Source organism: Sorghum bicolor, chromosome 9 (assembly GCF_000003195.3).
Source record: "Sorghum bicolor cultivar BTx623 chromosome 9, Sorghum_bicolor_NCBIv3, whole genome shotgun sequence".
Taxonomy (NCBI): Eukaryota; Viridiplantae; Streptophyta; class Magnoliopsida; order Poales; family Poaceae; genus Sorghum; species Sorghum bicolor.
In genome coordinates, this window is record NC_012878.2 from 58,925,147 (window position 1) to 58,949,257 (window position 24,111).

Consider the following 24,111-nt stretch of genomic DNA (forward strand, 5'->3'; position numbering starts at 1 on the left):
TCATAGGGCCAGACTATACAGTTTTTCTGAAAAACAACGGCTTGTTGGTCGGCGGCGGCGGCGGCGTGACTCGAAAGCGATCTGCAGGGCGGCGGCAAAAGAAACGCCGGAGCAGTTTGCCACCAGACGAGGAACCGCCAAACGACGAGCGGCGGCCAGCAGTGCGAGACGCCGCCGGCGACATCCAAATGGAGCTCTGGGCATTCCGCTCGCCGAAGCTGTCGATTGGGGAGAAAGACCAGCCGGACGGCGCGCTCGGGCTGTTGCTGCTGCACTACCGTGGAGGCGAGGCAGGGCAACAAGACCGCGATGGTGGCGCGGCAGCGGCAGCGGCAGCGGCGGAGGAGGTGCAGCAGGTTGCCGGTCCCCAAGAACCAGAGGTCGTCGTCGACGTCGAGCAGCCACAGCAGAGCAGTCATGATGCCATGGTGACACAGGGCGAGGACACGGTTGCAGGGGCGGACGCGGCGACCGTCGTGGATGATGCGGCCGGCGAGCTTGGCCAGGCGACGCAGCGGTCCACGCCGGATCTGCCCCTTCGTCCGTTAGAGAGATTGATTGCAGTATGGCTGATGTTCCACAGTTGCTATGCTCAACACCCACACGGATGTTAACGATAATGGTGATTGCAGGGGACGTGCAAGCAAGGTTGACCACAGTCATGAAGTTTAGATAACTTTTTTTTTCTGGAACATGATTAAAATAGCGGGGCTAAAATAGTTGTGGTTTTACCGAGAGTAATTTTCTTTCTGTATATATAAACTTAGTTTTCTTACCAGAGTAGTTTTTCACAGTAAACTAGTCCATGTTAATGCAAAAGAATATTTCTTAAAAGGCGGTCTTGGCAATGATGATTGCTTGTTAGATTAAAATGTTCAAGATTTAGGGCAGTACTATGCTACATGTGTCTCTTGATAGGATTGACGCACCTAAGATTTCAAAAAAAAAAAAAGATATACCGCAAAAAAAATCACATACAATTCTGTAAAAAAAAATCACATACAATTCCGTAAAACTATATACCTTATTTTTCTGTAATTAGTTGGAATAACTTATAGTTGTGATCCAATTGTAATGAAGTTTTTATGCTTGGATTAATTATTGTATGCTTGACATTTGATCATGTAGTCCAATTCGTCATGGCTGAAGGAGAACCTCGTGCCGCCCATACGGAGAACGCCGCTCGCCCATGCACGCGCCCTATTGCCCTAACGCAGGCGGAGCCGGGGACGCCTCGCCGGGGTAGGTATTGAAATAAGGTATTGCCGATGGACCGGTTTCGATGGTCGTCAAAACTAAAGAGAAGAATGAAGGCGCGGGCCATGCCTGCCGTGCAATATATATTTCGCGCCACATGTATCCTAGAATCTGCAGGACGATGTTTCTCAAAAAAAAAAATGTAGGATGATGCATCACTCGCTCTGGCACTTGCTTGCTTGTACATAAATAAATTACTAATTAAGATGAGATTTTGTCCGGCCACGACATCACTAGACGGTCGTGTCGATATGCATGCATGGCCCGAAAACCCCTGCCATACCGCGGCGCGTAATGCATACACATCCCGGCCGGCAGCTAGCGACCAGCAGACCCAATCATCCACACTACACATGACAAGCAAGAAATTAAACAATAGCTACACACGCCGTATATAGGATTATTATCTATATGTACATATATACCATGTTTGGATGCGATTAAAATCCGATTGTGATTGGCTCACCTCAAGAATCCCACCAAACAGGCTGCCATATGCCTGATTTTTTTTCACCCCCTCTTCTTGCAGAGAGGAGAGACAAAAAACAATCAGCGGTCTCGTGTCACACAACAATTGGTGATTCCTTTGTGTTGTGTTGCCCAGTCCGATAAAACTAAACCAAATAGACCTATAAACTTTTGATTTGATGTTGTCCTTTTATTAAAAAGAACTTTTTGATGATGCGAAGGTAGAAAGGTTGGCAGTGGTAGATCCACCAATAGGAGGAGGCAAGATGGTTGCCCTACCTAATGTTAGCGTCGAACCTTCTTGGTATCTTGTGCAGAGGTACCCGAACTGCGGGGGGAACGGCGCGGCGGTGTGTGGGAGCGGTGGCGGAGGCACGGGTTTGTGGGAGCGGCGGCGGAGGCACGGGTTTGGGGGAGATGACGGGACTGAGGCGGAAGGATTCGGGGTGTTTTTTTTTAAGCCGACCCCGCCCCTACGTAACTGGGATCCCGACGGTTGACATTCCGAACACGCGTCAGGCTGTGGACAATCTGGGGGTGACGTGGACACTTTCCCTGATCACGTTTGAGCATGCAATTGATATAGTTAATTTTCTGACGAGTTCAAAACGCCACAGATAAGTTTTACCACTTATTCTAATTCCACTTTAGTGAAAAATCCGAGGAAGATGACCTTGATGGTCACTCAAAGGGTTTGTTTACAACCCCCTTGCCGCCATATGAAAGCGACCCAGAAGGCCACAAAGGGCTCGAGGGCTCCTAATGAAGCTCTAATATAGGGATATGTTAAATTACTCGAAAAAAGATAACAAATCAACAAATCCCTCAACTGACTCCATGAATTGCTCAAGGGACGAGCCCGAGCACTCCCGCAGCCATCGCTCGAGGGCTCAGGGGCTTAGTCGCAGCATGAGGCTCCCTAACAATAGGAGCTCGGACCTGCCCTCCACCTCGGCAACTAGCCAGGCCTTCGCTCGGGCGGTAACCCACGTCTCGACTCTCGAGCCACGACCAAAAGTTGGCTCATGAATCTGCCATGTGCCTAGAGCCTAATAGATGCAAAGGTGTTGCACCGTCTACCTGTTCTATAGTAGTGAGACACTATCACTCCGTCAGCCACTCCCTTGATAGAGTCATGCAACGGGCATGACATATTGGGATAAGGAACCCCCCAAGCTCCAAAGGTAGAGGGCTATAGACCCACTGGTTAGCCCCTCTGGCCAGGAGAGGTACCTTGCACACCAAAGAAGCCTTGAGAAGGCTCACCTAGGGGAGGCCGCACAACAGTTGTCAACCCCTGACGGACAAGCGCCAAACTGTGGTGGTGCATCAAGGAGTGGTTGCAACATTGTCACCCGCTGACCCGCCAGACGTCGCTAAGGGGAAGGGACGACGAGCACACGTCACAGAAGCCTTAGGTTAGAACTGAAACTTACTTGTACACCATGCCCTCCTCATCAGGATATATATAAGGAGAGACATGTGCTCCTTAGATGAGAGGATCCTTGACCACTTAACTGGACTCGATAGTTAGGAATCCTAGGAAAGCACCACGCAATCCCCTACTGAACTCTCTCTCGATTCCTCTGTTGTAACACAAAGAACACCACAGTGCTCAACGTATGGCTCAAAAGCCCAAACTAGGATAAACCAATTTGTGTCGCTTGCATGTTTCGAGTGTTCGAGCTACCGAAGACCCACACATCTACTTCCAACAGACCATCCCGATTATACCTAAACAAATTAAGCCTAATACCGGGGCGGGCCTGAGCCCGACGTGTTTTGGACCACCCACGAACCTTAGTGAACACGGGCAGGACATATATCCTATTGCCCAGGAAAGTTTTTCTTGGCCCGAGCCTAGACCAACCCGAGCCCGACTTGCCCAATGGGATAGTCATGGGTGGGATTTTTTAGCTTGAAATAACTAGCCTTTTTTTGACTCGACCCGATCGGTAAAATGCTTGTTGTGATTCTGAACCCATGAAAGGTTGGTATATAATGCTTATGCACTCACATCAGGAAAGAGAATTGCCACACGTCGGTTTTGGAAAGCTTTGAGGTGCTTAGATGTACAACCATCGTGTTCTTTTGAAAATCATGGTATTATTAAATTTGTGGTCTTAGTCTTGTGAAGGTTTAAAACCTTCACCGCACACCTTTTCAAGAAACTGTGGTTTTTGCACGTGGTTTCTTAAATAGCAGTTTTTTTTTTCATATAATGGTTTTGTGCAACTTCTTACACGTGTCATTTGTAAGTTGTCTTAGTATATATGGTAATAGGCCCACGAGAAAGAATTCCACATTAAAATATTAAATAGTGGGTTTTTTATACCATGGTTTTATACAAACGTTATAGTCACATTTAAATATGTCATTTTTACACCTGTCATTTGTAAGGTGCCTAGTATACAACGCATGCACCCATAAGAAAAGAATTTGCAATAAATTTTATAGACATTTTTTATAAACCATGGTTTTTAAACGAGTCTGGGGTAAATTTCACAGACATTTTTTATAAACCATGTTTTTTAGACGAGTCTGGTTTCTTAAATAGCGGTTTTCGTTATACTATGGTTTCGTGTAAGGATGGAAGTGGGGCGGGTTTCAATAGGATATCCATGGATTTCAGGTCAGGCGGTTTCGGTTGCGGAGTGTGGTTTTCGCCCATGGATTTTCGAGTTTGGATACATGAAAGTTAGCAATTTTGAGGCTGTTTTTGATTTTCACCCCTGGATCACCGTCACGGCCAAAAACAATTCAGCCCACTAGTAACCTATTAAAAACCCTAGGTATATCATCCTTAAATCCTCGTTCACTCTCCCTCAGGTCCCTCACCCACCCACTCGACAGCCGCCGATTTGAGTAGTTGGGTGCAACTATGTAGGATGCATATGTTTTTATTACACGCGTTATTTGTAAGCCGGGTGTTATACAATAGTTTTCTAAAACTCTACTGCACCGTAGACCCTTTTAAGAAATCTTGGTTTTTGCACATTGTTTCTTAAAAAGATGTTTTCTGATATCATGGTTTTATACAAGTGTTATTGTGACATCTAAATATACCCTTCTTACACATGTCATTTGTAAGTTGTTTAGTATACAGGGTTTGCGCCACCAAAAAAAAAAATCTACAATAAGTTAGCAGTATTTGAAAGCTTAGAGGTATTTGGATGCATAATAAACATCGTATTGTTTGAAAAACTATGATCTTATCAAACTGTGTTGCTGATCTTTTGGAGTTTTAGAAAAACCCCGTGCACACATACTTTATTTTAAAATAAATTGTGGCTTTTGTTGAGTTTGGTTTTTGAAATCATGGTTTTTATAACATCGTTTCGTACCACCGTCACATTTAAACAAATGGTTTATTTGATACCATGATCGGCACGCTGCCTTTTCCGACTCCACATTTCCACACCAAGGTCTGTTTAGTTTATGAATTTTATTGGGTTTGGCCACTGTAGTAATTTTGTTTTTATTTGATAATTATTATTTAATTATGGACTAATTAGGCTCAAAAGATTCGTCTCGTAAATTACAGATAAACTATGTAATTAGTTATCTTTTTTTATCTATATTTAATACTCCATACATATGCCGCAAAATTTGATGTGATGAAAAATCTTGAAAAATTTTGCAAACTACCAAGTGAATGAACGGCGATGGTGCCCATGGAGTCAAAGGCGACCGTCGCAAACTTCTCTTGACTTGTCCTACCTGTCTACCTACCACACAACTTGTCTGAGTAATCTACGTAGAAAATAAATAGTAGAGTAATTAAGGTGATTTAAGCTTTTGCTTACTCTATATTGTGCGTGCAAAATAAGAAGTGGATGGTTTAAAAACTCTTGTGGAGTATATTGTCGGCCATTAGCTCTATTTTCCACTATCATCGATATATAATGAGCCACCGGTGCTATTTCGAGTGGAAGAATATTCCACATATAGTGTACGCAAGCAGTAGTGCAGGAGTACATGCATATCCATGCATTCCGTGTTGTTTTCCCATACTGTTTGTGGCATCGAATATAAAGATTGACCACGAACACGAAGAGTCCATTGCATATTGCTTCCATTTTTTTTCTTCGTGCCTGTTTGTTCAATGGACAGTTTTGCCGTCTAGTTTGACCTAGCTTAATTACTTTTGTTGGTTGTACTAATGCCTTTTTTATTTTAATTGGTCAATGAAAAAAGCTAATCACGAATTAACCTTGCTATAAAAAGGAGCAACGAAGTACTGTATAGTTGTTTCCCTATATTTGGAAAGTCGCATATATTTTTTTCCACACGAAACATTCGTCGAGGTGCCATTTTGTAATAGTAAAGCATGTGTCATGTGTGAATGTTTTTTTCTCCCATTCTATAATAATGGTTGCTCTCTAAAATAAAATATAATCTGCCCATCTCGAGCGTGAGAAGAAAACCTAGACAGTGAACAGGAAACCTAGGAGAGGGACGTGGTGGATGGATATGAACAGAATAGAGCCACGGTGGCACGCACGTCCACATGGTTTTATTTGACCTAGGTCTTATTTAGTTCTGAATTTTTTGAATTTCGCTACTGTACAAATTTCGTTTTTATTTGATAAATATTGTACAATCATAAAGTAACTAGGCTTAAAAGATTCGTCTCGTGAGGCAAACTGTGTAAATCTATATTTAATGTTTCATGCATATGCCGCAAGATTCGACGTGACAGAAAATCTTGAAAAAAATTTGGTTTCTGGAGTGGGAGTGGACTAAACAAGTTCCTATTTGTAGATAGCGTGTGAGTGTGTGACCCAGCAAGCAAGTCACAAACCACTTCGCTCTCCATTCTACTATAAACATGAAATTTCAAGTTTGATCGAAGTAAAATTAATTTAAATTTAACTGAATTTAGAAAAAACAATATCGATATTTAAAATTACGAATACATGTATTATGAAAATATTCTATGATAAATAAAGCTAATAATATCTATAAAGAATGATAATTATTAATATTTTTCTATAAATAGGAGCATAATTTTAGGGTGTGTTTGGTTGGGCTGTGACTTTTGAAAAAGCTACTGTGAGCTTTGAGCTTTTGAAAAGCTGCTGTGGGATGTGAGCTTTGAGAAACCCAAAAGTCATTTGGTTGGTCACTCGTGGCTTTTGGAAAAAAAAACTGAACGAATCTCAAAAGTCAGTAAAAGCAGAGGGTGAGGTGCTTTTGGATTTGTACTACGAGAAAAGCTGTTTTTGGGCAAAAGTACTTGTGGCTTTTGGGCTCTTTGGTTGGCTTTTAGCTTTTACAAAAGCAAAAGCAGGTTTAAAAGCCCATCAAAGAGACCCTTAAAATTATCCTACCACAAGTGTAGTATAGTAAGCCGAGCGAGAGTACACACTTAGGTCTTGTTTAGTTCACTCCAAAACTAACTTTTTAAAGATTTTTCGTTATATTGAATCTTGCGGTAGTATACATAAAATATTAAATATAAATAATAACAAAAACTTATTATATAATTTACTTGTGGCATGAGAGAGAGCGCACGCGCGGAAATGGATTTCATGGAGAGAGAAAGCGGATTTGCGGGGGGCAAATAAAGTAGTAGTAGGAGTATTTAAGGTTGGAAATGGAAACCGGAGGCAGTATAGGATTTGGTGCCCACAGGAAGGCGAGGGAGAGCGGTCTCCGGTGTGGCCTCCCTCCTTCCTCCCGTCGCCGCCCCGCCCGCTCCCGCCCCTGGTTTTGGCTTTCGTTTCGTCCCCGCTCTCCCTTTGCCTTCCTTCCTCCCCTCTACTACTTGTACTGCACAACCCCCGCCCCCCGATGGCTGCAAATATCAATCCACCCTCCTCTCCGCCTCCCGATTTAGGATTTATATACCCCACCCCAGCCCCGCCGATCCCCTGCCTCGCCTCTTCCGGCCCGTCCTGCCGCCGTCCGTCGCCAAGATCCCGCCGTCCTCGCCTCCTGACCTGACCTGACCTGACCTGACCTCACCCACCGCGCCGTCACCGTGACATGCCGGTGCAGGTCGGAGGGAGCAAGGTGGCGGACCCCAGGCCGGCCAGGGTGCTGGACCTCTCGCCCGCCGCCGTCGTCGGCGACAAGGCCCGCGCCTCCGCCAAGAAGAACCACCGCCGCCGCCACAAGAAGGCCTCCTCCTCCCCCGCCGACGCCGCCGCATCTTCCATCTCGCCCATGCAGAGGCTCTTCGACACCAGCAGGGAGGTCTTTGCCAACTCCTACCCGGGCTTCGTCCCGCCGCCGGACGCCGTCGCGCGCCTCTCGGGCATCCTCAGTACGTATCCTGTACTACTGCTGTACAGTACATCCCGCCCCGCCTTTACCTTTCCTTGCCTTTCCTTTTCTTCGGTACAGACAGCAAAGCTGCCGTCTTTGTGCGTGCCGTGCGATTTGATGTTCTTTTCCTTTTTGATATCGTATAATCGTGCGATTTGATGTTGATTGCCTGGAACACCCGTACTTGCCTGCCTCCTAATCACCACGTCCTCCTGTACAGCAGCATGTTGCTCGTGCTTAGGATGTAGAGACAGCGATAACAGCGTATATTATCGATGGGCATGGGCGGGCGCATCACAGGGATGGATGATCCATCCTTTCCTTTTTACTGTTGTTGTCCGCTCTATCTCGTCTCGTCTCGTCTCGTGATGAGGTTGAGATCGCGTCCGTTTTTGGCATGCATGCTTGCTTCAAAGCGCAAAGGCCTTGGGCCTCGATACCGTACCTGGCCAGTTTCGCTGCTTTTGCTATGCATGTCGCGGCAAGTTCCCCATCCCATGGCATTGCAGAAGAGAGTGATATTTTAACCAACTACTGCTACCACTCCGCCTGTCAAAGTGTGATGATGGTGGGAGGAGCCTAAAAGCTTGCATTTTTGAAGTACACCTGTTTAATTAGAAATACTGTTCTTGTTGTCGTCGTGGGGGGCTAGCAGCTAGCTCCAACCACGGACCACTCCCACCTGTATCCTGATTCCTGAAGCTGCCATTCCACAGTGATGGTTACTTGGTCAGGTAGGCATGGGCCAACATGAGACAACTCCTACAATGCTGCTCTTTGCATGCCTTAACTTGCAATCCTCGGTCCTTTTTTTTAACATAGCATTGTTCGGACTACAATGTTTGTGTCTGTTCTGTTCAACATAAAATATACTGCGGTTTTGCACTTACATACACTCTTGATTGATTGCGCGTGACATGGAAGCATAACTGCTAATGCTATGTGGCTGACTATTGCATTCACTGCTTTTCTTCTAAACCTAACTAATAGACTCTGTTGTTTGATACCTCAATAATCATGGAATGCATTTGTCTGATCGTTATGCTTTTGGATGCAGATGAGCTGAAACCACGTGATGTTCGGGTTGCCCCAAGTATGTCCGTCTTCAAACATGCTGACCCTAAAAGCCCCCCTCCAGTTACTTATTTGCATTTCTATGATTCCTCTGAGTTCTCGGTAATTTAAACTCTCCATCTCTGTGTATCGCCTTTTGAGGAACTTGCTATCAGATGCCTCTTGCTCAACCATTGAACTGTTCTTTGCAGTTTGGTATCTTCTGTTTACCGAAATCAGCAGTTATTCCCCTTCACAACCATCCTGGGATGACAGTGTTTAGCAAGATACTATTTGGTTCAATGCACCTCAAGTCATATGATTGGGCTAAAAGTCTGCCGGATAGTAACGATAATGCACTTCAGAACTCTGATGGTTAGTGCTGATACTACCTTCCCCTTTTTTGAGCTGTCCAATTACAAGGAAATACTTATGACTTTTCTAGTCAATCACTGTAGTGAAAATGAAGATGTTGATAAACCTTTTATGGTTTGTTTCTTGTCCCAACCACAGGAGCTCGTCTGGCCAGGGTAAACACAGATGCTGTTTTTGACGCTTCATCTGAGACGGTAGTTCTGTACCCTGAAAATGGAGGGAATTTGCACTGTTTTACGGCATTGACCCCTTGTGCCGTGCTGGATGTGATGGGGCCCCCCTACAACCGTGATGAGGGAAGGGATTGCGCGTATTACGGTGAATCACCGTACTCAGGTTCATGTGGTGAGTTTCTTTTGCTACCAATCTCCTGCAGATGTAGAATCTAGAATGCCATTCAAATCAAAAGAGTGTTGATACTGCTCCTTAACGTAATGTGGTAGTCTGGTAGCTGAGGGATATGTTGTGTGATTTCAGGTGGAGATGAACAATTTTCTTGGCTGAAAGAGGTTCATAGCACATTTGAGATGCAAGGCATAAAGATGGAGCAGCACTTCATCATCTAAGGCATGATGACTGGCATGGCATTGTGGCGACATCAGAAGACAAATTGGACGTACTAGCGGGCAGTTTGATGTAGATATCTTTAGCTGCAAGGACAAACAGCAGGGGTTACAAGTGGAAGACTGCGCTGGGCCGGGATGTTCAGACTAGGAAACTTGACATTTGTTTGGCTTATTTCATATGGGTTGAAACAGCTTCTTGTGATCTGGGATTGACTCTGCTTCCCTTATTTTACTGGAGTATCTGATAGCACAATTCGAATCTGGGTTTTTGGGTCATGGTCACTTTTTATGTTTCCCTGTAGACAGAAATGTAGGCAGGTGTACTTTTTGAAGTGATCATGGACCGAATCCTGTGGGTCGTTTGGTTGGTTTTGTTGAGCAGGGCAGTGAGTCGTGAACTTTTTGCCTGCTTTCATGTTTCAATTTCAGTTTCAGGGGCATATCTTTTGTTTCCTTGTTGAACAAAGAACTATCTCTAGTAGCAGTTTGCATTCTCGGTGTCTAGTCTTTGTGCACTAAATGGATGTGGATATGGTCCAGGCTTCCAAATCAGGAGCTGTGGTGTGAGGTGATTGGGACGTTTGTACTCCCCGCTAGTACGTCCGATCGGATCATCGGAACCGGATGAAATGAAAGATACGTATAGCTTCGTCGCATCGCAGATTACTGTGGCTGCTCTGCTGTCTGTACCCGACACTGCCCTACCCGGTCCAAAAAATCCGTCTCACATAGCATAACGACCTTCTCGCTTTTGGGGTCTCCGTCCCAAAAATAACGGAGTTCTTGCTTTTTGTCTAGCCGTCTCAAAAGAATGCAGTCTCATGTCCTCCGTCTCCGTCCTAGTAAAATAAGAACAATATAGTTTTGTCTCTTTGTCCTAAACTAGTAAAAAGAATGTGGACTTCAACTTCAGCATCCTTAGAGCAACTCCAACAGATATGCTATTCATGTTGTCTAGACTATTTTTACATTTTTAAAGCAAAAGTTAAACTCCAACATATGTGCTATCTGGTTTGCTAAAATAGCAAGTTTGCTATTCCTAAACTTTCGCTTGTCATATATAGCATGTCGTCCTCACTAGCTATCCTATACAAAGGCTGTTGTGGAACTCTATGCTTTGAGTGAGTTTTTTATTTTACACAATGGCTAAATCTTGTAATTTAGAATATAATTTTAGCTAGTCTCTTGGAGATGCTCTTAAAAGAAACTAACGCAGTGTTTGGTTTGAGGAGCCACTCCATCCTAGTAAAAAGTTATGTGTTCATTCCTTCAATTTAGTGAAACAACTTTATTTCTCATGCTAGCCTTTGTCCATAAATGATAGGTGTAATAGACTAGAGGAAAAGTTAAATTTTACAATCAACAATTAGTCGAATTATATGCAAGTGTAGAGCATAAAACTTATATCAATCTATTTTGTATGACTTTTCCTATGGTCAAATAAGCCTATCATTTTTGGATGGGGGGATTATTAGCTTGTGAGGAATAAGGTGATGATACATCAACCTATTTTATTCCACAAACCAAAACAAAAGAATGAGAAATGAGTAGCCGATGAAGCACCTCATTCTTTAAACCAAACACGCTCTAATTTCTTCTCTTTATCCTAGAAATAATAGAGTTTTGCTTTTTAAAGGTCAAAATAGTTTTAAATTTAACTAGATCTATATAAAAGATATTAACATTTATAATACTACATAAACACTATTAGATCAATATATTTTTATTATAAATTTTAGGCGTGGCTAGTATCCTTTATGGGATATATCATATATTATTAGATATTAACATTTATAATAATATTAAAAATAAAGTGCTACTTCCAATACCACTTGGGAAGAAGAACCCACCGAGAGCCGTGCTAGGCCAATCCCAGTGAGTTTTTTTTCTTTTTTTATAAGAGTGATTTGGGCTCATGAATGACAAAATCTCTCCAATGCATGGTGTCATGTGTTGTTTCATATATGTTGTTCCTAGCAATTAATTGTAATATAAGGGATGGACACCATCAAATAAAATAAAACACCTCATTGCCGGTTTTGTTACATTAAGTCTTGAAAATGGTGTATATGAATTTTCATAAAAATGGAATCTCTTCCCTATCTTTTCATAACTTAGTGCTATATCATGTCATTTTTTTATTACGTGGCACCTCGTTTAATGAGAATGAAACCACACTTCTCTCTTCGTAACCCTAATATCACATCATTTTTTTTCTTAAGTGGCACTTTATTAAATAGATTAAGACCACATTTCTCTTCATTCTTCATAGCTATGGTGCCTTGTCACCACTTTTGCTTATGTGTGCCATCTTGTTTAATAAATTGAGAGTTTCAAATCATAGGACTCGCCTATAGGAGCAGAGCCACCCTACTGGCATGGTGGGTGGCCTCCATAGGTACTGGTGTGCTCACTCTAGACCCTCGCTCCTTCTTCTGTTGGTCCCTACTCCTCAAATTTGACTTTTTGCTAAACCAAGCTTCAGCACCATGGCTGCCCATTTGAAGAATTAGCTAGCGCGAGAGAGAAAGTGGCCTATGTCGCTTGGTTGGAAACATAGGCCGGATGTTGCCTTCTTGGGCGAGCCCAGCTACAACACATATGTGAAGGCCCAAACCCCTAATAAAAATTGTCTCCCATATGCAATTACACATATAATCCATTCATCTGCGGCACCAGCCGTCATTCCTCGCCTCAAACCCTACCTACTCCGTGTCTTGAGCAGGAGTAGGCGAGCGACCGGCGGCGGCTCAAGCGTGCGAAGCAGGAATGGTTGATGACAACACGAGTGCACGGAATCATAAAGTAGGGATGCGTGATGGCGTTTCAAGAGCAGAGCCATGGAAGCACGAAGCAGGAGGGCCAAGAGAGCACTTGATTGAGGGATCATGAGGTTGTGGCCACGGAAGTCCGTGCGGTGGTGTGGGGGTAATAGCTCCGATAGCAGGCAGATATGGATGAGGGCGAGGTGCCATCCCAAGAACTATCAATTCATTCTATAAATTTGAGGTAACATCTTAATAGTCACTCGAGTTACCCTTGCTCATCCATATTTTTGCCATAATTTGTATGATTTCAATATGTGAATGCTATGTGAATTGATCCACATGCCTTTTGGTTGAGATGCTGGTTAAAACTCACCCAACTTTTTTTAACTCAGCCATTGATAGATACAATGAATTTGAGCAAGTCTGCTTATACAATGAAAAAAATTATCATTAACAGAGTTGTTATTAATAGATCAACTAATTCGAATATCTCTGCTAGATGAAAAATGTCACATGTACTTTGGCAATCGTGTCTTCACTAATACAATAAGGCAGTAAGCTTTGGCCATTATGAAACACTGTAGTAAGATAAAAAAAAGGTACGGATCCATCCCTATAGTACATCATATATTCAAATGTGATTCCGAGTCTAGAAATTATTCCACAAGACCATATGATAAGTTCAATATCATAGTATTACTAGAAGAAACAATACTAGGAGATCATAAACAAACAAAAAACAAACCATTGATAAATATTATTTAGCATTTGTGCACCTTAAGCCTTTCGCAACGCACCCATGTGGAGTGCTGCCCCAACCTCCATGTAGACATCGAGTAGCAATGTTATGTAGAATGGTGGCTCTGCACTTTTGTAGGGTGTTAGAGATACCTATTCGCAGTGATTTACTCTGATAAAAGATAAAGGGGGCTACTGGAGTACATGTTGTAACGATAAACATCTCGCTTTTCGAGGGGCTAAATTCAGTCAATGCAATAAATCATGATGGCCATGGAAAAACAATGGCGTATTGGTGAGCTGCACAGGCTTAACATCCTGTGCGACTTGTGTTGTAGGATTCACTATCTTTAGTTGCCTTAATATAAATGGCATATATTTTTCTTTAGACCACATCGCATTGCTCGTGCGCTTAGGAAATGGATCATGTTCTTGGTCAATGATAGGGAACAATCGCTAGGAGATATATATTTCACTAATGTCCTCATGCAAACGAACCTGAATGTAAGGATCCTTGTGAGAAACCATGTCCTGTGATCAAAGGTATAAGAAAATTATTAGTCTCATACCTAGAAAAGCACATAAGAAATATAAAAATATCATACCATTTGTCAACTCTATGTCCATCTATAGTACTCTTTATCTGAGAAATGGAGCTTTTATTGCATGTCATGAGGAAGTACACGCAAAAGCATGTTCAGTCAACAAAAACAAAAGCTTATATGTGAACTTTTAGGTTTGTATACATGTAAGCCTTAAGCTTAAGGCATCTTTTTTGTTACGAAATAGGGAAAGATAGTGGGTAGATGCACGCCATAGTGATCCTCGTTTTTTAGTTGTCCCATCCTCAATGAGAGTTTCATGACACAGTTTTCAACACGAAACAATAGAGAAGAGTTTCATCCCCATGAAACTCTCTCTACTCCCATGACTTAACATCTCTCTCTTTATTAATAAGGTGCTACGTTAGCATATTTAATGTTTATGAAACTCCATTAAGACTAGCGTAAGCTTCAATCCACCATTCCCCATGTCATAAAGCAGGTCTAAGTCAATATATTGTGCATTGGAAAAATGCCAATCAATGAGGGAAATGTTGGATCAAGATGGTCAATATTCTCGTAGGATACAATGGATTGAAACTACTTATTGTGCTCATTGCACTCTCTAGACACCTGATTGAACATGCCATTTTGTAAAAAATTTTAGAGATTACATGTTAGGTCTTGAAGAAACTAAAAAGAAGCATATATCAAAATCACAATGTTTCTGATAATGAAAGAGGAAAGCAATGTAAATAGTTTGGACTTAATGAGTTTTTTGCACTATATAATGGCAAAGTAGTACACAAAACTGAACATGCTATCTACCATTAGTTTCCTTCTGAAGATCTCATAAAACATAATTGTTTACATCCACATTGAATACAAAAGGGCAAAAGGTATGATGGTATTAACATATGAAGTTATGATATATATGTGTTTTTTTGAAGCAGATATATATGTGTGTTTATATGTATGTAAAAAGCGTCAGTGCGTCTTTACTTTGATGTTTGATTAGAAAAAAAGAGAGTGATTTTTAAGGAGCCTTTGACATGCCTCCGATCGTGAATTTGATCGATTCCAAGTTTGAACGACGTTAAAAAGGCCCGGCCCAACAGCAAGAGAGCCGGGCCTAATCTGCACCGCAGCAGTCCGTCCGCCACGCTAGAAAAGAGTCCAGCTCGTCCCTCCTCCCTCCCTCCGTGTCTCCTTCACCGCCACCACCACCACCTCCTTTTCCCTCACCTTCCAGAGCCCACTGCTCTCCGGCGGCGGCGGCGGCAGCGGCAGCGGAGATGAGCGTGTGGAACTACGTCGTCACGGCGCACAAGCCCACCAGCGTCAGCCACTCCTGCGTCGGCAACTTTACCAGCCCCAACCAGCTCAATCTCATTATCGCGTAAGCGCGCTAGCGAATCCCCCACTCCCCTCTTCCCCGTCTTCTCCCTCTCGGCGTACGATCTAACTCGGCGGCGCTGCTCCCAATTCCCAAATGCTCAAGCCCTTGAGATTGGGCGTTTTGCGGAGTCTCCTAGGGTTTTGGGACGGAGGTGGGGCGCTGCCTAGGGTTTGCCCTCAGCTGGACCACTCAGGAATGCGTCATTTCCCCTATCTCGTCTGGGTTGTTGCGGATTTGTTTCTGCTCGGGATGATACAGGGAAAGGAAACGTGTCTAATTCTCCATATTCTTATTTTTTGATTGAACCCGGATGGCCAATTGTTTTTTTTTGTACCACTAGTTATGCAGAATCTGAGACTAGCACAGTAAAACCCTACCTTGCAATTTGGCATTCCCTACTAGGGTGTTCAACAGTTGAGCTAATACAAAGTGGCACATAGGCTGGCGTGAGTCTCTCTGTATGTGCAATTCGTAGCTCATCAAGCGATAGACAGGAACATCAGATGTAGCAACCATATTCTATATACATGTTGAGGCGTTTGTGGTGAATTTGCTGCCTAGAAATACTTGTAACGATAGAGCTTGGATTTCTTTTTTTTTGTCCGTTGCCAGTTCAATTGTCTGTACAATCCTTTACTAAGGCACACATGCATCGACCTTTCAGGAAATGTACCCGGATCGAGATCCATTTGCTGACCCCTCAGGGCCTTCAGGTTAGTCATTTATAGAACTGTCAGCGTAGTACCACTATGATCTTCTGCATAATACCATAACAACTTTGTTTGCCTACCAGCCGATGCTTGACGTACCTATATATGGAAGAATTGCAACGATTGAGCTCTTCCGGCCTCATGTAAGCTAGTTTTCAGTTCATCCGTCTGAGATACTTTATTTGTCTTTCAGTCTTTGTGAAGTATTTTTATAAATTGATTTTCTGTTTGTTTCTTCTCCTCAGAATGAGACTCAGGATTTTCTTTTCATTGCTACGGAGAGGTACAAATTCTGTGTTCTGCAATGGGATGCAGAAAAATCAGAGCTAATCACCAGGTTTGGACACTTGCTCTTCTGGCCTCTTTACTTTATTAAGTATGTTGCCCGTAGGAAAACATATTGTCATTCAGTGATATATGTTGATTGAAATGCTGGCGTTCCCTATTTTGTATGGAAAATAATGGTTTATTTGTAATATGTAGAGCCATGGGTGATGTTTCTGATCGCATTGGCCGCCCTACTGACAATGGACAGGTGCAGATCTTTTTCAGTTCCAACCCCCCTACATTTGACTCCTTAGAATATTATATGAAATTTTTCCTTCAATTTTAAAATTTTATTATCCATCATTTTACAGGGTTGTGCGTGAATAGAGAGAGCAATACTTTACCTGTAACAATAATACTAATGGGTGGCCTTTTATTTATTGTGTAGATTGGAATCATCGACCCTGACTGCAGACTCATTGGCCTCCATCTCTATGATGGCTTATTTAAGGTAAACATATTGTCTGCTTCATTTGGTTGATGAATTCAGACTTGTTCTTATTATAAAGATGCACTCTACATATCCTATACACAGCTCTTATTTCCTTTGCTATCCTTGCTTGGCAGGTTATACCATTTGACAACAAAGGGCAGCTGAAGGAAGCTTTCAATATCAGGTATGAGTGTTGAATTTTCTAGCTGTTATTTATTTGCTGAACAATATTCATGCGATCTGGAAATGTATGTAGTAGTAACAAACTAACAATAAATATCGGGGAGTATGTGTGCACGCTCATATTTCTGTCGATTGGTGGATATTTTTTTTGGCACTCTTTACAGTTTTGTTAGAGATAATCTTCATGTGCACATCGCCTAGATTTCTCCATTATTCTATTTTTTATCAATTTATCATAGAATTTATGTGGGTATCAATGTTATCAAGTCGTCTAGTCGATTGTAGTTGCCATGGTACTGACAAATCGACTAGTCGCAATTGGTCACCAACCAGGGTGACTAATCAGCCCTGGTTGGTCCTAGTCCTTTACTCCTATATAAATAGGACTAATATACCAAATATATACTATATATATGTTCTAGAGTACAAATCTTGCATGAAGATGACTCTAGGGTGGTGGCTGCATGTTGGTTTGCAAATTGGGCTGAAAAACATCAGCCCAAGTGGCCTAAGCCATCCCAGATGCACCCCATGTCTTAAGTTGGCCAACAATTCCATTCTGTTTTTGGTCGTCCAACTAATTGTGATTAGTCGATGTCGTAGCCCCTAGTTGAGTCCAGGATACCGACTAGGACTACTAATCATGGTTAATGGGACGACTTGATAACACTTTATTACTGTCTTCACTTGGTTGTCAATCAATTGAAGCCAGTAGCTTCTCATTGCATCTCGAGAGCATACTATTCTTCCAGCATTTATCTCATGCCATCTACAAACAGATATGTTAGCAACATTTACTCATTTGGAAAGTTGAGCACAAATCTTGATTTTTCATTAATGGTGATTAACTTTATCGAGATGAACTTTGACATTTTGAGTATATTGTCTAATAGTTAATGTTATGTTATTCAGACTTTCTTACACTTAGCATTTTCTTCTGTTAGACTGGAAGAACTTCAAGTACTGGACATCAAATTTCTGCATGGTTGTGTTAAACCTACTATTGTTGTCCTCTACCAGGTTTGTTTAAACTTTTTTATGACCTCTTCTTTGGTAGAAGAGTTTTGAACAGTTGAACTGCATTTTGTTATGACTTGTGATAGTTTCTTCTGTTTATATGAATGATTTGCATCTTCTGTTTTACACTTCAGGATAATAAAGACGTGAGGCATGTTAAGACTTATGAAGTTGCACTGAAGGACAAAGATTTTGTTGAGGGTCCTTGGTCTCAGAATAATGTAGACAATGGTGCTGGTTTGTTAATACCAGTACCAGCTCCACTTGGTGGTGTGATAATAATTGGCGAGGAGCAAATAGTTTACTGCAATGCCAATTCTACATTTAAAGCGATACCAATAAAACAAGTAATCTCTTGCCTACATCTCTTTAATTTTCTTTGTGGTGCAACTTCATGTTGGTAGGTATCGTGTAGGTATCGTGTCTACACTTTAATTCTTTTCTCCTTGATTTCCGATTTCTTGGCAGTCCATCATTAGAGCTTATGGACGGGTTGACCCAGATGGTTCTCGATATTTACTCGGTGATAATACTGGAATTCTTCATTTACTTGTCCTTACCCATGAACGAGAAAGGTAACAGCTTGTGCATTATTTTGAAACAGAAAGGCTCTTGCTAACAACTATTCTGTTTCACCTTTTGTCATTTCAGGGTTACTGGTTTGAAAATTGAATACTTGGGAGAGACTTCCATTGCATCATCAATTTCATATCTCGATAATGGCGTTGTTTATGTTGGTTCACGGTTTGGCGATTCACAGGTAGGTCAAATGCTTTTTTGTCCTTCCATTTCTCCATGTTAGATGTAAAAAGAAGAAAAAAAATCCATGCCCTCCTTTATATTGTTCTTTGTAACATGTCTCAAAAGCATTCTATTTTTCTAACAGCTGGTGAAGCTGAACCTCCAAGCTGATGCAAGTGGTTCATTTGTGGAAATCCTTGAACGGTATGTTAATCTTGGACCGATTGTGGACTTTTGCGTGGTTGACCTTGATAGGCAGGGTCAAGGTCAGGTGGTCACTTGTTCTGGGGCATTTAAAGATGGTTCCCTTCGGGTGGTTCGGAATGGTATAGGGATTAATGAGCAGGTATTTTTTATGGTAGTTTATTATTGCCAACTTTTTAATGTGGAGAAGTTTTGAGTTATTTTCCCTCTCCTGCTTGATTAGGCTTCAGTAGAACTCCAAGGCATAAAGGGATTATGGTCATTGAAATCTTCGTTCAATGATCCATATGACATGTACCTTGTTGTGAGCTTTATAAGTGAGACACGATTCTTGGCAATGAACATGGAAGATGAACTAGAAGAGACTGAGATAGAGGGGTTTGATGCACAAACTCAAACCCTGTTTTGTCAGAATGCGACCAATGATCTTCTTATACAGGTGCCTGTTCTAATGACCATTTCGTCAATATTATAGCATTAGCACACTAGTGGCTAGCAGACTATTATTCCCTCTGCCCACTAATGTAGTAAGGGGAAAGTCTTAGAAAGTAGATTTAGCCATTTCTCTTACAATATATTACCAGTTGCTACAAAATCAACACCATCTGAAAAGTAATTTGAATAAAGATATACTGATGCAGCTTTTGTACGCTAAACATGCATTTAATTTGACTAGTTGTTTCCCCTTTTTGTACATTTTGACTTGTGCCTATTCAATCAAAATGCCTTATGTTAGTGGATATAAAAACATAGTGGGTCTTTCAGGAAAACTCCTTTTTGTGTATATTTGATATTAGTTTCCTGGCAGTTTGTTTTTCATCATTTTAGCAGTTATGTGGTATGAGTCATTTTAATCAACTATATAAATGTTTTACCTGTTGTTTTGAATGGCAGGTTACTGCTAATTCTGTTCGGCTAGTCAGTTGTACCTCCCGGGAGCTAGTGGATCAATGGAATGCACCAGCAGGATTCTCAGTCAATGTTGCTTCAGCTAATGCTAGTCAGGTGCTTTTCCTTTTAGACTGTTTACTGTCTTTCTTTAGAAATATTGGTTGGAGGCATCCCACATTTCAATGAGACAAACTTTTCTGTCATTTTAGTAATATATTCTCCTGTTATATTTCCCTAGTAGGTAACGAGTGGTTAGCTGGTTACCAAATGATCTGATCATTAGATGTGTAGTAATACAAACTTTGTGGGATGCTTGACTGCCATAGTAACCTTTTGCCTTATAGTCGATGCAAATGTTGACGTGCATCCAGGTCTACTTTTGTCCAACATAAACCCAGGAGAGTTATGGGGAGAGAATCATAAACAAGAAACATATAGAGGTTATCAAAAGATTTTTTGTGTACATGCTTTCATAATCTAAAGTACCTGTGTATTTTGAGTAGCATTTGGAATCCATATATGACTTTCAATTCTTGCCTTTGTTGGGAACCTATAGACAGGTGTACCCATTTTCCCCCCTCGAGTCTGAGGGCCAGTATTTGGTTGCTAACTTGTTATGCTGATACTAACACATGAACCTTTATTGAATGAACCAAGAACTTCTCATTATGTCTCAAGAAATTATGCTCAACTAATTGCTATGTCCAAACTGGAAAATAAATCATAATTGAAAAACTGGCAGGCTGGTAGCCAAATGGAGCATTATAACTTTGTATAGTTATTATAATCAAGAATTACAGTGTAACTTTTACCTATTACTGCGATTTTGTGCAGACATTTTTATGATCAGAGACCATTAGTCCAGACATATTTTTCTTGAATGTTCTAAGTACAAATGGATTTGAATGATTGGATGCCAATGCTATTTATTTTCTCATACTTTTTAATTGCACATGTTTGAAGGTTCTGTTGGCAACCGGTGGTGGCCATCTCGTTTACCTGGAAATTAGGGATTCTAAACTTGTTGAAGTGAAGCATGCACAGCTAGAACATGAGATTTCTTGCCTTGATTTGAACCCAATCGGGGAGAATCCACAGTATAGTTCCCTAGCTGCTGTTGGGATGTGGACAGATATAAGCGTTAGAATATTTTCACTTCCAGACCTTGAATTAATAAGGAAGGAAAATTTGGGTGGAGAAATTGTTCCTCGGTCTGTTCTGCTGTGCACCTTGGAGGGGGTATGCTCTTGAACTAGCTTTTCTAAGTTCCATAAAAAACAAGAATAGCTACTTCAAGTAACATATACATGTTCTTTTTTTTTCTTTTCAGGTTTCATATTTGCTTTGTGCTCTTGGGGATGGTAATCTTTTCAGTTTTCTGCTGAATGCAAGTACAGGTGAACTGACTGATAGAAAGAAAGTTACCCTTGGGACCCAACCCATCAGCCTTCGTACCTTCTCATCAAAGGGTACCACCCATGTGTTTGCTTCATCAGATAGGCCAACTGTCATCTATAGCAGCAATAAGAAGCTTCTCTATAGCAATGTCAATTTGAAAGAGGTTAATCATATGTGCCCTTTCAATACAGCTGCTTTTCCAGACAGGTTTGTTCCCTCTTAGATTTTATGCAATGGAATTACTTAATCTTTGAGTCAAGTATCTCCTGGATGTACTTGGAAATTTGGATCATATATCAATTTGGTCGAAATGTTTTCACAAGCCATTTTGCACAACCATCTTATCTTTGTGCATTTCATGTATTGTGTGGTTCATTAAAAAGTTTGAGTATTAAGTTTTTATACTAGCAGTAGCAACTTTTTTTTAATAAGCTTTCACAATCTGATGAAACTTGCCTTACTCAAAATAATACAACTGCACCAACAAAAAACTTTTAGTCTAAAGGTAAATGATGTTGGTAGAAGCAACCTCCTTTTAATTCTTATGTACTTAAATCTTATCATTAACAGTCAAATTAGGGAAAAGAAATGTTTTATAGCCTGTATTTATGTCTTTTGAATTTTTGATGTCATTGTTTGATTTTTTGAATGCTGGTAGTTGCATTCTACTTGATGTTCTGAGCTTGTACTTCATTTGTGTCACTGGTCCAGTCTTTGTGGAGTTATGGTTTAAACTGTCTTACATTTGCTCTTGTTCACCCCTTCTTTTTCCAATGTCACAGTCTTGCAATTGCTAAAGAGGGTGAGCTTTCAATTGGAACTATTGATGATATCCAGAAGCTTCATATCCGCACAATCCCCCTTAATGAACAAGCACGTCGCATTTGTCACCAGGAGCAATCAAAGACACTAGCATTTTGCAGTTTCAAGTACAACCAGAGTGTGGAGGAAAGTGAGACTCATTTAATACGTCTGCTAGATCATCAGACTTTTGAGTCCCTGTGTGTATATCCTCTAGATCAATATGAATTTGGCTGCTCCATCATTAGCTGTTCTTTTGCGGATGATAATAATGTTTATTACTGTGTGGGAACTGCATATGTTATACCTGAAGAAAATGAACCAACAAAGGTAATATATCTGAAAGCTTGATGTTTTACTAATACTAGTTAACTCCCTTTTAATACTTGTTCAACTTACTGTATCTCGTAGTTTATTTCTCTGTGAACCTTGTCTATTTCTCGTGCACGAAATGCTTATGTATCGGCGCATCTTGTAGGGTCGAATCCTTGTATTTGCAGTTGAAGATGGAAGTTTGCAATTAATTGTGGAGAAAGAAACCAAAGGAGCAGTTTATTCACTGAATGCATTCAATGGGAAATTGTTGGCTGCTATCAACCAGAAGATTCAATTATATAAGTGGATGTCACGCGAGGATGGTTCACATGAGCTGCAATCTGAGTGTGGCCACCATGGGCACATACTTGCCTTGTATACTCAAACGCGTGGTGACTTCATTGTGGTTGGCGATCTGATGAAATCAATATCTTTGCTGGTGTATAAGGTGGTTCCTCTAACTGTTTGCTTGACTCACATTGTATTATCTGTAATTTTTTTTGTCAGTCTCTTTGTTGTGTTGGTAAGTAATGTTTTTTACTTTTGGGCAGCATGAGGAAAGTGCAATTGAAGAGCGTGCTAGGGATTACAATGCAAACTGGATGACTGCAGTTGAGATGCTTGATGATGAAGTCTATGTTGGGGCGGAGAATGGCTATAACCTATTCACCGTGCGCAAGAACAGCGATGCAGCCACAGATGACGAAAGGGCCAGGCTTGAGGTCGTGGGGGAGTACCATCTTGGGGAGTTTGTGAACAGATTCCGCCATGGTTCACTGGTGATGCGCCTTCCAGACTCAGAGATTGGGCAGATCCCTACAGTCATCTTTGGCACAATAAACGGGGTAATTGGCATTATTGCCTCCCTCCCGCATGATCAATACGTCTTCCTGGAGAAGCTGCAGTCGACTCTTGTGAAGTACATAAAGGGCGTTGGGAACCTGAGCCATGAGCAATGGCGGTCGTTCCATAACGACAAGAAGACGGCGGAGGCTCGGAACTTCCTTGACGGTGACCTGATCGAGTCGTTCCTTGACCTTAGCCGGAGCAAGATGGAGGAGGTGTCCAAGGCTATGGGCGTCCCGGTGGAGGAGCTGTCCAAGAGGGTGGAAGAGCTGACGAGGCTTCACTAGTAGATGGATGGATGGATATGTAGATGCTTTGCTTGTAAGCCTGTAACTTGTTGCATGTACATCCTCTGTTTAACATCTGTTTTGTGCTGTAGCAGTGTCGCCGTCGGATGTACAGCAGTTCCCTGAGCTGCCTCCGCAGTTGCCGCGGGTCACACGAGCAAAGTGTTGGCCCATGGCTGTAGCCTATACCTGTCCTGCTTTGTTGGTTGACCCGAATACTTTTTTGAGCTGCCAGTTTGTTGAGATTGTTTTTGTTTACTTATGCTGAATGGAAAGATTAGTGGTGAATCCTGTGATGGTGCTAGTTGATGAGATGGGTGGGCGTGGATTATGCGAGTCCTAGAGACGGCAGTTGAGAGCTGTCTTGTCTTCTTTCTGGTAGTGGTCCAGTCCAGGCCCAATCCAGTCAGTCAGGGCCAACCTGGTCCAGCAGGCAGCAGCCCAGCCATTTGATTTGAACCTGCCGTCTGGGGGGCGCTAATGCGACAGCCACCACCAAAACCACACTGTGCCGTGTAT

The 24,111-nt window shown here is 41.8% G+C and overlaps 2 protein-coding genes across 2 annotated transcripts; both read left to right on the top strand.

The window, feature by feature from the left end:
- On the top strand, positions 7,454 to 10,486 carry LOC8066562 (plant cysteine oxidase 2). The gene is made up of 5 exons (XM_002440331.2): positions 7,454 to 7,996; positions 9,056 to 9,174; positions 9,264 to 9,426; positions 9,565 to 9,771; positions 9,904 to 10,486. Exons 1-5 carry the CDS (start codon positions 7,717 to 7,719, stop codon positions 9,990 to 9,992), a joined length of 858 nt encoding a protein of 285 aa, XP_002440376.1. The 5' UTR covers positions 7,454 to 7,716; the 3' UTR covers positions 9,993 to 10,486.
- Positions 15,225 to 23,882, top strand: LOC8066563 (DNA damage-binding protein 1). Its single transcript, XM_021447929.1, has 19 exons — positions 15,225 to 15,439; positions 16,104 to 16,152; positions 16,233 to 16,292; positions 16,395 to 16,486; positions 16,633 to 16,684; positions 16,865 to 16,927; positions 17,044 to 17,093; positions 18,037 to 18,112; positions 18,244 to 18,456; positions 18,578 to 18,684; positions 18,761 to 18,869; positions 18,996 to 19,196; positions 19,278 to 19,493; positions 19,949 to 20,059; positions 20,909 to 21,184; positions 21,276 to 21,550; positions 22,126 to 22,474; positions 22,623 to 22,907; positions 23,011 to 23,882. Exons 1-19 carry the CDS (start codon positions 15,336 to 15,338, stop codon positions 23,590 to 23,592), a joined length of 3,270 nt encoding a protein of 1,089 aa, XP_021303604.1. The 5' UTR covers positions 15,225 to 15,335; the 3' UTR covers positions 23,593 to 23,882.

Bases quoted from the DNA above. Each gene is read 5' to 3' on its own strand.
- LOC8066562 (XM_002440331.2), top strand. From the start codon at position 7,717: ATGCCGGTGCAGGTCGGAGGGAGCAAGGTGGCGGACCCCAGGCCGGCC. The intron at 9,427-9,564 runs GTTAGTGCTGAT...TCCCAACCACAG, and splicing joins TGCACTTCAGAACTCTGATG to GAGCTCGTCTGGCCAGGGTA. The intron at 9,772-9,903 runs GTGAGTTTCTTT...GTGTGATTTCAG, and splicing joins ACCGTACTCAGGTTCATGTG to GTGGAGATGAACAATTTTCT.
- LOC8066563 (XM_021447929.1), top strand. From the start codon at position 15,336: ATGAGCGTGTGGAACTACGTCGTCACGGCGCACAAGCCCACCAGCGTC. The intron at 16,928-17,043 runs GTAAACATATTG...CTTGCTTGGCAG, and splicing joins TCTATGATGGCTTATTTAAG to GTTATACCATTTGACAACAA. The intron at 18,113-18,243 runs GTTTGTTTAAAC...TTTACACTTCAG, and splicing joins CTATTGTTGTCCTCTACCAG to GATAATAAAGACGTGAGGCA.